Source organism: Brachycentrus maculatus, unplaced genomic scaffold, assembly GCF_059751285.1.
Source record: "Brachycentrus maculatus isolate JH-2025_06_01 unplaced genomic scaffold, ASM5975128v1 h1tg000238l, whole genome shotgun sequence".
NCBI classification, from domain to species: Eukaryota; Metazoa; Arthropoda; class Insecta; order Trichoptera; family Brachycentridae; genus Brachycentrus; species Brachycentrus maculatus.
The window spans coordinates 379,505-395,000 of NW_028280989.1; the positions used below are offsets into that span (position 1 = coordinate 379,505).

General features: G+C 30.1%; 1 protein-coding gene across 16 annotated transcripts in view; it reads left to right on the plus strand.

Moving 5' to 3' along the window:
* Rbp6 (RNA-binding protein 6) overlaps positions 1-15,496 on the plus strand; it is a 464,382-nt gene that overhangs the window by 215,910 nt on the left and 232,976 nt on the right. For 8 of the 16 annotated variants that reach the window (XM_088264853.1, XM_088264854.1, XM_088264855.1 and 5 more), the window contains exon 4: positions 12,115-12,186. The exons of the other annotated variants lie outside the window; for them this stretch is intronic. In XM_088264853.1, coding sequence (XP_088120979.1) covers positions 12,115-12,186 — 72 coding nt within the window. The remainder of the gene's footprint in view (positions 1-12,114; positions 12,187-15,496) is intronic. 16 annotated transcript variants of the gene reach the window in all.

Below are 15,496 nucleotides of genomic sequence, written 5' to 3' on the forward strand. Positions count from 1 at the left end.
CACATTTATGTTCTTAGTCATTCTCTCGTTATCCATTTGCTTCACGTGTCCATACCGCCGTAAAGAACTCTTCCTTATCTTTTCAATTATTCCTCGTTCAGCCTTACATTCCTTTCATACATTTTTTTTTAATTCTGTCATACAACGATTTTCCACACATTCGTCTGAGGGAGCGCATTTCAACAGCGTTCACTCTGCTTTCATCCTTCATTTGCTAGTTCCATATTTCGCTTCCATACATTAGTGTCGGTACCAGCAAGTCGTTGCGAACCGCTAGCTTGGCTTCCATGGACATATTTTTATTTGCAATGCACCATTTACAATGTTCCCAGCATTCACTCTTCTTTCAATGTCCTTTTTAGTTTTTTTTTCATCCCTAGATAGATAAATAAACATATATGTATATAAATATAGGAGTTTTTTGTTCTACTCTGTAATCAATGTAGTGATCACTGAGTTACGAATTTATTTAACGTCGCTGGGATTAGTGATGAATTGAAATGTCAGCGTCAGATATGTATATAAAGTTGGATAAAATAAATGGAAAAACAATGACATTTCACCAAATGCATTCGTCAGTCTATTCAAGCGTGTATTTTTGCTTTGCGTCATCGGAACGGTTTTTTCATTATATTAAAACATTGATGACATTTTTACCGGCTACAAAACCAACATTAATTTCCATTTCGTTTCGCATGAATATACTACGCTGCGAGGTGTTTTATAATATTTTTTTTTAATTTCCTTTTATGTATGCATTTCTTTGTAATTAGTGCTATTTCATCATTAATTCGATTATTTATTATAAAGAGTATTCTTATCGAAATTCATTTACTCTTCATATTATTTTTTTGACACCTCATCAAAGATGAAGAAGAATATGGAAGAATATGGGTATTTACGGGGCTGACGACCGTCATAGGCTGGTTTAAGTGATCACTTTACACACGTGTAACATTCACCAATTCTACCCATTATTGACAATCAAATTCTTGGAAGTTCTATATATATGAACCAATTTCGAAACATTGTTCTTGAATCACTAGAACTTCAATAGAGACAAAAGTAAATGCCCAGATTTCCATAATATTCTTCATCTTTAATGAGGTGTCAAAAAATAATATGAAAAATAACTCTTATATAACTCCTAGTATTTGGACACACTCAAAATGTTGTCATTTACTCTTATTTATTAAAAGTAATAAGAATTGACTTGTAGTTCCGTGGTTTTTATCGTGGACTCTGTCTGGATCAATGTTTCTAGATTCGAGCTCATTCTAGCACAACTTGAATCCTTTTTTTAGCAACGAGCCACTTAAGATTTGAAAATGTTTAAAATAAAACGTCTCCTTGTTGTGAAAAAAATATAAATATTTTTTAATGAATAAAACCAAATAAACCTGTTATTCTTAAATAATTTTTAGATGTTTTTCATAAATATGTGTCCATTTATACTTTTTCACCTTTTTTTAATGAAAAAATACAACTTCATTGGCTTCTGTACATACGTTCCGTAACCATTTTTTACGTTTTCATCTTGCAACATACTCCTCAAAAAAAATTCGTGTAGTATAAACCAACAAAAAAAAACAGATAATATATATTCTCTTGATGTTTACATGCGTATCCATATATTTAAATGTTATTTCACACCATCTCTCCTATTAAATGTATTTGAACTAATCATAAATGAATTTCACTTAAGCTTGATTGGAAAAAGCTTTATACATCATAGATTTTCAAATATTTTTTTTTATGTTTCTGTAATTTGGTAACTATATGAATAAATTTATTGATAGCCATAAAAATTAAAGTGTTCCAATAAAGGACAAAAGTGTTCCGACACACAAATAGCCAGATGAAGAAACCAAATCTCAAAGTAAAAGGATACTATAAAAGTAAAGGATACTATCTCTCAGCCACAAATCATTGCTGGATAATTTGAATAACTATCTGAATAACTCCCAAAGACATGAAAAAAGAAATGAATTCCTCGGTTCTTACCCGGCTAATCATTTTATAATACAGGCACTCAGGTTAAGCGGACTCGAGGCTAGCTCAGCACCGCGAAGTGTGAGGTAGGATTTCCATAATGATTATCATATCTGGCGTTCGGTGCACATGTATTATGCTCTGGAGGTTAATAATGCTATTTTCGCGCCGCCATTTCGCGCTATCGGGCCACCCTATCTACGACGTCACCGCAAAAACAGGCTCGGAGTAAGTAGATCACATGTGATTAATATAACTATTTTATACTAATAGGCACCTCGTCAAGGGGGATTTATATTGACTTAATTTATTTTTTCAATTTGAAAGTAAGTGACTTTTTTTGACCTTCAGGAAGCATTATTGAATTCTATTATATTAGTAAATTATTTCGGTATCAAAATTTTAATTAAAATCAATTCGTAATATTATTTCCCATTTTTTGCCTTGTAAATAATGCTTTATGCATAAAATTGAGTTTGGAATAAAGATTAAATTTAAACTATTTGTTCACTCGTATGTCTAGATTTATCAAAGATAATTATTTGTGAGTTTATTATACATACAAATATTTCAATGTAATGTTTTTTTATGTGAGTCTAAATGGCACGTGTTTGAAAATGGGAATGATGTTATAAAATAGAATCGAATCTGACATGTAAATACATTTATTGTGAAATTAATATACATATTATAAATAAAATTCAATTACATTTTGATTCTGTATTTAAAGCACACAAGTACCATATATACGTTCACTACCTATATTGACATTCCATAATGTGGCGGTATTCAAACCGATTTGATTTCATTCTAACACCCAATTCCGTCCATTGAATTGATTTCAAATATCATAAGTTAGTGTTTCATTTTCATAAATATATTTGTATCGTAACTTTGGAGTTTATGAAACAATTGCAGTAAAATAGCTCAATATTCTAGGCATCTGTTGCTTGCTTAATTCAAATGTTGCATAGTTTCGTAATTAGTGATATTTATTTTTAGTAGTTCGTGAATAATTAGACACTGTATTATTCACACTACGGATGATATATCAATTTAAATTATGCGTGTCTTAACTGAGACGGAGGTTTTATCGTACATAAACTGTTGTGTTGAATTCCTTTTGTATTTTGTTATTTTGATTGAATTTTGGCTCACAATGCTGCCATCCGATAATGCCAGTTCGTAAGCTTTGCAATACTCAGACTTCCAACTAAAAACCTCATATGGTTCGTCGCAATATTTTTTTTTCCGTAATAGTGTATCCTCTGATGTTTTTTTTTATTATTAATGTTTTTTTATGTAAAAACAACTTTCATTTTGAATCGAAAGTAATGAGACAGAATGTAGGTATTATTTTGCTTATCAAAATTGATAAGCACACTTTTCTGTATGCTATGTTTCGAGGCTTGGAGTTTTCATTGAATTTATATCGGCACACATATACTCTGTGAGTAATTCTTTGTAAAGAAGGGTGATGGTTCCAACACGCGCGGTACTAAAACTTATCAAGTTACCGCCTATTTTTTGTATGAAAATCATTCTCAGTATGAATAAAGGAGATAAAATACTTTATGGCGCTCCTTTTAAGATTTATTTGCCGACTTAAATGTTCGAAACTCTTCTAAAGACGTCATGAAAATGGGAAAAAACGATTTTATACGCCTTTTTGAGCGAACATAAAGGCCCAAGATTTGCAAATGCCGGTTTATACCGAATTCCGCGAGAGCATGGTAATATCATTATTCATCAAGATTATACGCAATTATCATCCACAGCATTAATATTTTAAATGATTTCCAGTTCAGACTAATTTTCAACAGCAAACTCTCAAAATGTCTACGTACATTAAACGAGATTTAACTTATATCTTCGGTAAAGTTTACAAAACAAAATATTAATTACTATGGAAAAAAAGGGAAAAAATTCAAGCCTCCTGAAGGTTCGAATTCCTTGTTTTTATTTTTTGTTCTATCCCCTCATACTGTTTAGCGTTGAATAATTCACCGAATGAACCCATTTTCTGCCTGGAATTGGACATAACTATAACCTTCCAGATAATGTACGACCTTTTACATAATTCGATCTCGAAATTGAAACGTAAATCACGTATTAAAATTGTTTTTCCAAGCAAAAGGCACATGGATGATGGTGCACATATCTTACACTTTTATAGCAAGGGTTGTTTAATAAAATATGTAAATTTTGAATATGTCTTAAAGTGCCGGAATTTTTCTGGAATCTTATCTACAAAATACCTTAATACATTTTATTATGCCATATACCTTCATGTGCGCATACCTACTTATCTATATTATTTTTTTCAATTACTCGCATAAACAAAATTGTTGAAATTGGCATCTGTCCCAAGTAATGCACAATATAATTGTCTTGGATGGTCAAATATTATTAACTATTCAGGCAATGGTATTTTTCTGAAAACTTGTCCACGTAAAACCTAAATATATAATAAAACATGAAATACCTAAATGATCATATACTTAAATTGTTTTCTAATTACTCGTTAATACTTTATGATTCAAATTGGCATCTATCCCAAATAATGCACAAAATTTGTCTTAGATAATCAAAAATATTTCTACACATTAAAGTGATGAAATTTTTCTGGAAGCTTATTTATATAATACCTTTTTTTGGAGTCAAGGGATCTTGCATCCTTTATGTCACTGAGACCATATTAGGTCTATTGTGACTTGTACCTAAATATAAAAATAAAAAAAATTACTTGAATACTTTAACGTTCATAAACCGACAAACCTTTTTTTGTTTTTAAATTACCCGCATATACTAAATAATTGAAATTGGCATCTAACCCAAAGTATGCACAAAGTTATGCACAAAATTATTGTCTTGGATAATCAAGCTTATTATCTTAAATTGATGGAATTTTTCTGGGAAATTATCTAAACAATATCTCTATACATTACAGAATGTTATATGCCTTCACGTGAGTGTACCTACCTAAATACCTATATTGTTTTCCAATTACTCGCATAAACTACATGATTGAAATTGGCAGCTATCCCAAAGTTATGCACAAAATTAATTGTTTTGGATAATCAAATATATTTGATATTGGATCGGTTGCTTTTACTAGCGTAACGAAGGGCTGCTTTGCGCCAAATAGGTCTGCGTGAAAATGTCTTATTTAAAGGAAATTGTTGTTTACTTATTGGTTTCTACTTATTTAATCAACGACACCGCCACGTTTTAAATTTTGTTGAAAAAATCTCATGCACACCCTGAAGTACCCATATCAACATTATGTGACAATTTGGAAATAAATTAAGCACAAAAAACGTAAACCCTCCCTTCCCGGTGTTGTGTACCTTATACACATCGCTTCTTATAACCAAAATACCACTATAAATATACTAAATACAAGGCTAAGATTATAGGTAATAATATATATACGCATTGATTTCAAAAATAATATTAATAATAATCAGAATTTATCGGGTACATCGGAGGTATTTTGTGAATATCGGAAACAAATCCGCGTATAAACAGCGCGTGAAAAGTGTGCGGGAACCGCTACACTATATTCGCGTGAGGAGCTCAAAGCTCAATGTTCTCTGGCTAGCTAGCGGGCTAGCGGCATGCCGCGGAAGTAGCTTTCGAGCTTCCGACAAGAGTGGACCAATGCTTGTTCCGTGAGCGTTGTCAGATAGGTTTTTAATGTTTTTAGCAAAAAATCTAAACTATTATAATTTTTAATATTAAATTTAATTATAATTAATTAAGGGGATTAACCATGAATGTCCGTATTTTTCCAATTTTAAATCGCCATTTTTTATTGTGTAGTGACTACCCAACACCAGGATGCGGGTTTTATTTTAGCACCGGATGAAAAAGGTTAAGAACATTGTATAATGTAGTCAGTTTACCTAAAGCTTTAGAAGGATTAATATTTTAATCTTAATTGTATGATATTATTCAGTCAAATAATTTCAACAAATCTATTGTAGAATGAGATATGCGAATATTCGTAGTACAAGGTATAATAAGTGTCACTCAAGTCAAAACAGAAGTTAAGTAGATAACAGAAGTCGGTTTGGGGTCCAAGCGATGCGACAGCATATCGAACTTTGTTTCTGTTGTTCTTAGTTTTATACCCTAATTTGTCACGACTTAATTTACATTTCTAGGACTTGTGTAAGCTGAAAAGACTGGTGCAGAAATATTTATTTATTTTAATTTTAAAGAGTCATCCAAAATTATTTTATTTTAAATTTATATCATAGCTTATCGTTTTAGACACTTAATTATGTTTTTATTAATATTATGCTTATATTAAAAGTGTGGTTTATATATGGAATCCAGTTTAAACTTAATTAGATTTCTACTTTAAATGCTCCAAAATAATAAAAGCAAATGTCTATCACGTTGCATTATATAACTATGTATAGCTTTTAAGTACTTTTAAGTTATTTTAATAACAGAAAATCTTGATAATTTATAAAGCGGCATTTTCGTAAAATACTACCTCTAGGTCGACTCAAATAGTATACCGTAAACAACCCATCTATTTTTCTATTGTAGATCTATTGGTGTGTGTACATATTTAAATATATATAAATATATATATATATATATATATATATATATATATATATATATATATATATATATATATATATATATATATAAATTTATATATATATATATATATATATATATATATATATATATATATATATATATATATATATATATATATATATATATATATATATATATATATATATATATAAATTTATATATATATATATATATATATATATATATATATATATATATATATATATATATATATATATATATATATATACATGTGTGTGTGTGTGTGTTTATGTTGTTGCGTAACTAAACCATTTGTATATATTATAAAATTATGTGTATATGTGTAAAACAATATCTTCTCTAATGTCTTTATCCATTTATTTATATTAACACATTTTGTAAACAACAACAAAAAATATCAAATAAAAAACACAATATTTTAAAGGCAAAGGGACAAAAATATTATTAAATATACGAAATTCCTAAATTTTACCATGCCATCCCTGCTCTAGTCTGTGTCCCGCATACGGCAGGGCCGGCTTAAGGGGCGATAGCGCCCGCTAACAGGGCCGATAACAGAATTAACGGAATAGCTCCATCTATCTTTTAAATGTGCACCTTTGTGCTCCGCCTTGGGGGCTCGCACTATTTGTTAATGCAAACTTATACTAGCCGTCTGCTCTCCTAAATTTCGGATATCTTCTTTACCTTTACCTTATATCTATTGGGAAAAAAACAAATAGGTTTTTCACAATATTTATCTGGCAATTTTAAAGTGTATTCGCTGAAATATAACGGCGCTAAGAGAAATAAATATAAAAAAGAATCGACGTGAAAAGAACACGTTTTTCTTGTCTTGTTTTAATCGGATAAGAAAATTGTTTTCATTACATGTTCAGTATTACAATTGATATATTATATATATTATGTATATATATATATATATATATAATATATATATATATATATATATATATATATATATACAATATATATATATATATATATATATATATATATATATATATATATATATATATATATATATATATATATATATATATATATATATATATATATATATATATATATATATATATATATATATATATATATATATATATATACAATATATATATATATATATATATATATATATATATATATATATATATATATATATATATATATATATATATATATATATATATATATATATATATATTATATATATATATATATATATATATATATATATATATATATATATATATATATATATATATATATATATTTATATATATATAAATATATATATATGTAGTTATTACGTTTAAAATGATTATGGTGATTTTTAACGAAAACAGAGCTCGAAGAACGGTAGAACAGAACGAGGACGGTCAAAAACGGCTAGACGACCAGCTGAATTACAATCTAAAATTTGGTAGTGTCAAAAATTTACGTAATCGATGGACATGTACGACTATGTTTAAACATGAAAGAAGCTAGAAGTGTATGTCAGTATGTGGCATTTCATTCGATCTAAGGCTATAGGGAAACGTCGTGATAGTAGCACTAGAAGTAGTAGTTATCAATCATGAGTAGAATTATGAATGTTACACGTGTAAAAAGTGATTACTTAAATCAGCCTTTTACAGGTCGTAAGCCCAGACGTACATCCATTTTGAGATTTCAACATAATTGCATATTTTTTCTTTCACGTGTAATGCAAGATCTCGGGGGACAAACATTAGGTTTTCTTTCAAATTTTAAGTCATTATATTTAAGTCTGCGTCAGATGCAGTTAATCGCCGTCTACCGGCGGACTGTCCAAGCAGTAATCCGTAAATGCCGTTTAAGAGGATGAGAACCGGTCAATCAGGAGTCCCAAGGTATGTCGCTCCGTGTCAAAGAGTTCAGGCACATCTGATTTCCCCAGATATCTTACCCTTAATTCAGTCGCCGTGGGATTTTCTACCGATATCAAACGGCGGATATCCAATCGACTACCATTTTTACTACCTTATTTTATTCTACGATCTTAGTTTTGTACTTTTTCGACACTTCTTTTAAACCCATAAAAATTTATAATTCACAGAGCCCATTTTATTTTTTGATTGTATGAAAACATATTTTCTAAAAACTAGTTTTACATTTTGCTTAAATTTATTCGCTAACAAACAAATCAAATCCCTCGACTTTGTTTTATTTGTACGCTTTTGTGGTGTGATAGCGCCTGTATATTCTGACAAAAGATGTTTGATTTGTTAAATTTTTTACTATTATTAAGACTCCACTCGTTTTAAAGTGATATAAGTTATGGTTAGTGTTGTAAAATAGGATGGTTTCACTTGCTTTCATAACTAAACGCTGGTAAAAAAATGTTCACATCATTTTTATTCAAATCTCAGTATTAAATAAATATTCTTCACATTGGTTAGGTAAAAATAAAAACCCGTCATACCTCAACATTAATGAAGAAGAATATGACAGTTTGGGTATTAACAAGACTTGTGATTTTTTATTCACTGGTTAGGCGATCATTTTGTAGCACACACGTATAACGTTCACCAATCTAACCATGAGTGATAACCACACTACTAAACATTATGGAATTCCTTTATACATCATAAATCTCGTTACGCTTTTTGTGTGTTTTATTACTATAATTTAATTCATTTTTAATGTTAGGTAAAATTCTCACTTTTTGCATCATTTCCAATTTCCTTGAAAATCCGGCGAATCAATAATGGTCGATTAAAAGCAACGGATACGTTATCTAATATGTTTCCATAGTTGAAATTTGTTATTTTCTTAAATATATTGTGAAGTTAAGAATGGTCAGTTTAAAGCAAAGAATAAATTGTCAAAAATATTCCTCTATTTGAAATTTGTTGCTTACTAAAAAAAATCTGAGGAATTAAAAATGGTCGATTCAAAGGAATGAACAAGTTGTCAAAAATGTTCCTTAGGTCAAAATTTGACAGTCTTTCCCATTATATTGTTTGATTCATGTTTTGTTTTTTTTTGTAAAAACATGTTTCATATATTACTCGAGTATATTTAGCGTTGCGGCCCCAGAAGTGCGAGTACCCATAGCCCTATATCTTATCGTGCCACCGAACTTCGCCCTTTTCATCTGTCCTTTCGATCTTCGGCATTTCTTTCGCGCCGATTTCTCTCCGTTGTCTGGAGATAGAGGAAAAATTCCAATCACCGATTGGAGAGATCGTTACGTCTAATGTCCCATCCCCGCTCCGAGAACGGTCCAAGATTTTCCTCCCGGACTAAATTGGACGCTATTTATTTCGTGTCGATTTATATTAATAGCCTAGATTGGACAGGGGGATGATATCGGGGTTAGCAATTTTCTACGCACTGTATTCAAAATTGTTTCTCTTCGGCATTTTTCCATACAGTTTTATTATCGGTCGGGAGATAATGAAAGAAGTTTCGATCGCCGCTGGCCCGTGACGGATAATTGGGATCGTACGTTTTATGCGATCAAGGGGTAGGTAGTAAAGGAATTATGTGTATTTGTTTCGAGTATCGGAAAACTTACTTTGACTACGTGTACTTAATATACTATATGTTATCTGATTTAATGTGATCAAATATTTATTTCATTAACGAACTAATACATTTTAATTATTCTTATCATTCATCGTTCATTTTGTGTAATACCACTTAAAACTACTTTTAAGTACTACTTTTAAACTACTTTATGTAATACAACTTAAAAAATCACTTTTAAGAAGTATTACATAAAGTGAATAATAAGGAGAGTGTTACATTGTCTTACCACAAAGTTAACATTGCTTTCAATATCCAAGATATTATATATTTTTTTGATTTATAAAAAAAAATGTTTTCTGTCAAAAGGTACCATAGCGTTTTAAAATAAAACGTTTCACCCGATATTTCAACCTAAATAAAATCATTTTCATTCTAACATGGCAATGAAACATCTCAGTCCGCAGTCAACCCCTTATTCAAGTCAAATATCTAAATGGCATTTGTCTGTCGATCGATTGTCGCACAATCACTCGTAGGTCTACCCCCCTCGGCCGCCCTCCTTCCTCCTCCCGCCCCCGCCTGTTAAGATGGGCGGCTTGTTGGTGCAGCCTTAGGGCTCTATTGGGCACCTTCGGCGAGACAGCTAATTTGTAGCAATAAAACTGTATTTCTTTTCATTTTGAGGTGTCCAAGTTCTATCTACCCTATTAAATACGAAAAACAATATACATTAATCGCGCTCATCAATTACAGAACTTTTTTTGTTGTGTACATAATTCTCTTTTTATCAATAAATTAACTATATCAATAGAGAACGGTCAACCGAAAAATTAAAATTAAAATAATCAAAGTAAATAAAAATTTTAAAATTATTATTTTGTTCATCATATTTAACTTCACATCTTTATAGTTATATGCATTTCCTATTTATAACCTCATAACATTCTCATAATCAATGATCTAAATAAATCCAATACTTATCGTTTCTGCGTAGTCAATTCCTGAATTTTGTATTACATCTTAAATGAATTAGTTTTTTTTTATCTGATTGCTTTTCGAGATTTACTGAAGTACAAATTCTACAAATTTGTGGTTTAACAGTTGTTTAAAAAGCAATAACCATAATCCTTATCTCTTGAAACTTTCCCTGGAAATGGTCTTATAAATATAAAGTTTCAATAATTACGAACTACTGCGCTGATATGTATTTTGCATTGAAAATGAAACTCATAGTGAATATCGCAGCTACTCAAATATATGTACATAAAGAGGATGAAAGGGTTGCTCACCACACCATGTTCGATATTCCTAAGAAAACCGCTTCAAAGGATTCCCCATTCCCGCCTACAGTTGTGTTCTACTCCTTGGGTTCCTTATCGAATCTAGATACTGGATATATGTATGCGAGGACGTCCATAATGATTCGCATTAAGAGAAGAGATTTTCCGTTTACTAAACGGACTTGTATACGTCAGTTTGTACACATAAAGCAACCTCGATGCTTTAATTAAATGTTTAAGAGTAGTCTTTAATCATACTTAGACGTCTACTTGAACTGTTTTCTTGGTTTAGCGCTTAAAATAAATTGCTTAGATTTATTTATAGGTTCAAGTCCGATCCTGGACGAATTTGCATGGATATGAAATATGAAATACAATAAAGATAAGGCTCTTCGATTATTTTGATTGGAATCTGGAGATTTCTCCATATTGTAAAACACACCTGGTACAATATGCCCCGCATCATGTAAGTATCTGAATGAATTATTGTAGACGAACGATTTACTGAGAAAACCGTCGTTGTGCTTCGAGTTAATTAATCATCTACCTATATGCGGTTAGAATGAGCTGTCACAACATTTCTATGTCGCCTTATCGAAGTGGAGCGCTTCGTTTTCACGGCAATTTATTCCGTGCCAGAAATATAATCGAGATATTTTCATTTCCACTAACCTCACTAGTGAATAACAACATTCATGTCGCGTTTCCGATCCTTGTCTCATACTCACCGCTTTTCCTCCAGGACTTGGCGACTTTCATCTCGTCAAGTCATCCTTGGACATCATCCACTACGTCCGTGTACCAAAACGATCTGGTAAATATTATTTTTAATTTATCAGTACCGCATTATATGTTTATTCTTGCCGGTACTTACAATCCTTTTGAATATAACATTTCATACCGTTTGCATGACTAAAATTAATATATTATTCTGTATCGCTGCATGCGCAGCACCACTTTGAGCTTCATATTTAATTTATTTTCGGAAGTCGCTAACGTTTACCAAAAAAGGGGAGAATTGCAACGCTCGAATTTATCAAATAACATCCCTTTCCGTTCGACATTTACGAGCATTTAAGTAAGTTTCGCGAAATGGTAACCAAACGGTTCTAGAACACAACTAATGCAAAAGTTTATTTTTATAAGTAAGATTAGTCTGAACTTTGTCGGGACGAGGTTTTGCAGAACAAAGTTATTGGTGGCCGTATAATTCGGCAGATAGGAGACTTAGGTCGGGGTCTGTATTTCACTCGTACATAACTCCGCACAGCAAAAGAAGTACGACGATATACACATTTATTCAGCCTAGCCATTTCTTTTTTCTTTTGAGCTGCGCGATGACAATAATTCCAAATATGTTTTCCTTCATTTAATTCGTGATTCACTCGAGTAACCCATATTTATTCTCCTCTCTACGGTATTCGACTCATCTTCCAGCTTTATAGTTACGAATATAAAATTGAAACTCTTTTTTATTTTAATTAATTGATTTTGTGTTTTATTTTGTCATATTCCTCTATGCTTGTTTGTACGTGTCGTCCTTTTATCAATCTCATTGTTGTGTGTGTTTGATGTTTTGTTATCGCTGCGTTGTTTTTTGCTGAGGCTTCTAATGCTTTATTTCCTTGAAAATTTATTTATCGTAAAACATAACTTTTATTGAACCAACATTTTTTATACCATTTGTATGACAATTGCAGTATATACGTATTAGATATTTGATTTATGTGTGTGTATATATATATGTATATATATGTTTATATAAATATATATTATATATATATATATATATATATATATATATATATATATATATATATATATATATATATATATATATATATATATATATATATATATATATATATATATATATATATAAATATATATATATATATATATATATATATATATATAAACATATATATATATATATATATATATATATATATATATATATATATATATATATATATATATATATATATATATATATATATATATATATATATATATATATATATATATATATATATATATATATATATATATATATATATATTTATATATATATATATATATATATATATATATTTATATATATATATATATATATATTTATATATATATATATATACATATATATATATATATATATATATATATATATATATATATATATATATATATATATATATATATATATATGTATATATATATATATATATATATATATATATATATATATATATATATATATATACATATACGTATATATATATATATATATATACATTTTATGCATTTAAAATAGAATAACTAGCTCTTTTACTCAACGTTATTTTATATTTATTTAATGTATACCTTTTTGCTGATTTTTTTAATTGAAGTTCTATAAAAATTGCTTTTTGATATTTGTATATGATGGCGTTTAGGGTTGTCGGAACTTTTGATTCTTTCGGCATTAAGGATTTCCATTGTTAGGGTGGAATCCTGATGTAGGAATGGGTATGGTTTGGAACCCCTCCCTTGCGACCAAAGTTGGCCGCAAGTTAAGGTTTGCCGCTAACATAGTTTGGAAACATATCTTTGGCTGATACAAATACGGTATTTGGAAGCCGCGAAGACATTCTCGAGTCCCAGCACCTTCCATTGAAACTTCAACTCGAATTCGCGAACAGGTTTAAGTTGTAATGTGTCGACTTGGAAACACTCGTCTACTTTAATGAGGCTAAATAAAGCGCAATTACAAAGATTATCTCAACTTATTTAAGTTCACTCTGAAGATTGAGTGAACTTTATGGGTGAAAAAATAATAATGAAAAGAAAAAAAATATCAATCATTAACCTTGTGTATCTTTGGCTGCTACCAAATATGCAAGCAACAAATAATACATTTATAAAAAAAAAATTGTTTCAAATTCCGATTTTCAAAGGATTTCATTTGTGGTGTCATAATACACCCTAGCACTCAATTCTAGTGGGATATTTCACCCCCGTGAACCATAACTCCTGTCCCGTTAAGAAACTCGCATCATCAGCGTTGTTGAAAGAATCAGAGACAATCTGTATGCTAATAAAGCCTTACGATTCAATTACAAGGCGGCATTTGCAGAGTCTGTGTCCCCCATACATATTCAACGGAGACTTATCTATCGCGGGACTGAGGAAATGCGCGCTGGGCCGGCAGTAGGAGCAAGACTCGCAAAACTAGGAATTAAACGCTGTTATTTGAGGACATATACTCGTTTACTATATTTGTAGAAAACTTCAATTTATTTTTCATCCCTGGAAACTGGTGTAGTTTATTAAGAGAATATTAATAATACATATATCGTTTTTCATATTATTTTTTGACATTCCAACATAGATGAAGATGAATATAGTAGTCTGGGCATTTACTGAAGAATATGATAGTGTGATCACTTTACACACGTGTAACATTCACCAATTGTACCCATGATTAACAACCACATTACTCAAATTCTTGGAACTTCTTTATATGTATGTATAAAAAAACTGCCCAAACTTACATATACTTCTTAATCTAAGTCAAAACGTCAAAAAATAATATGAAAAATAACTCCTTTAATTGGAGATAATCATTTACAAGTAGACAAGGAGACAAGTATTTGTACGTACTCAGAATATTACATATTATTTATTTATACTTATTTATATTAATACTCGAATAGGTTTTTTATGTTAAAATAACTTTATTTGAAATATAATGTAAAATTGAATAATTTCATGCGTTTGAAGATATGCATAATCAACCAAGTCTTCTACTTCTTCTCCTTCATCATCTTTCTATAGATCCTGAGGATCTGTCTATGCTCTTGACTGCCAGTTATCATCTCCATCATTATGATGTCTCCCTGGGGGTTTACGTCCTTCGGGATTTCCTTGAAGGGCGATACGTGGAAGTCTGTCTTCTGACATTCTGTTTATATCATTCCAGTCTCGCCTTTTTTGTCATCCTCACTTCACAATATCTTCCCCACCTCGATATCAGTGTTTCTTACACAGTCTCGTCACGTGTTTCCAATTATAGACCGGAGAGTTCTCATTTCAGGGGTTCAAAGTCGAGATTTTGTTCTAGAAGTATCTGTTCTTGCCTCAAT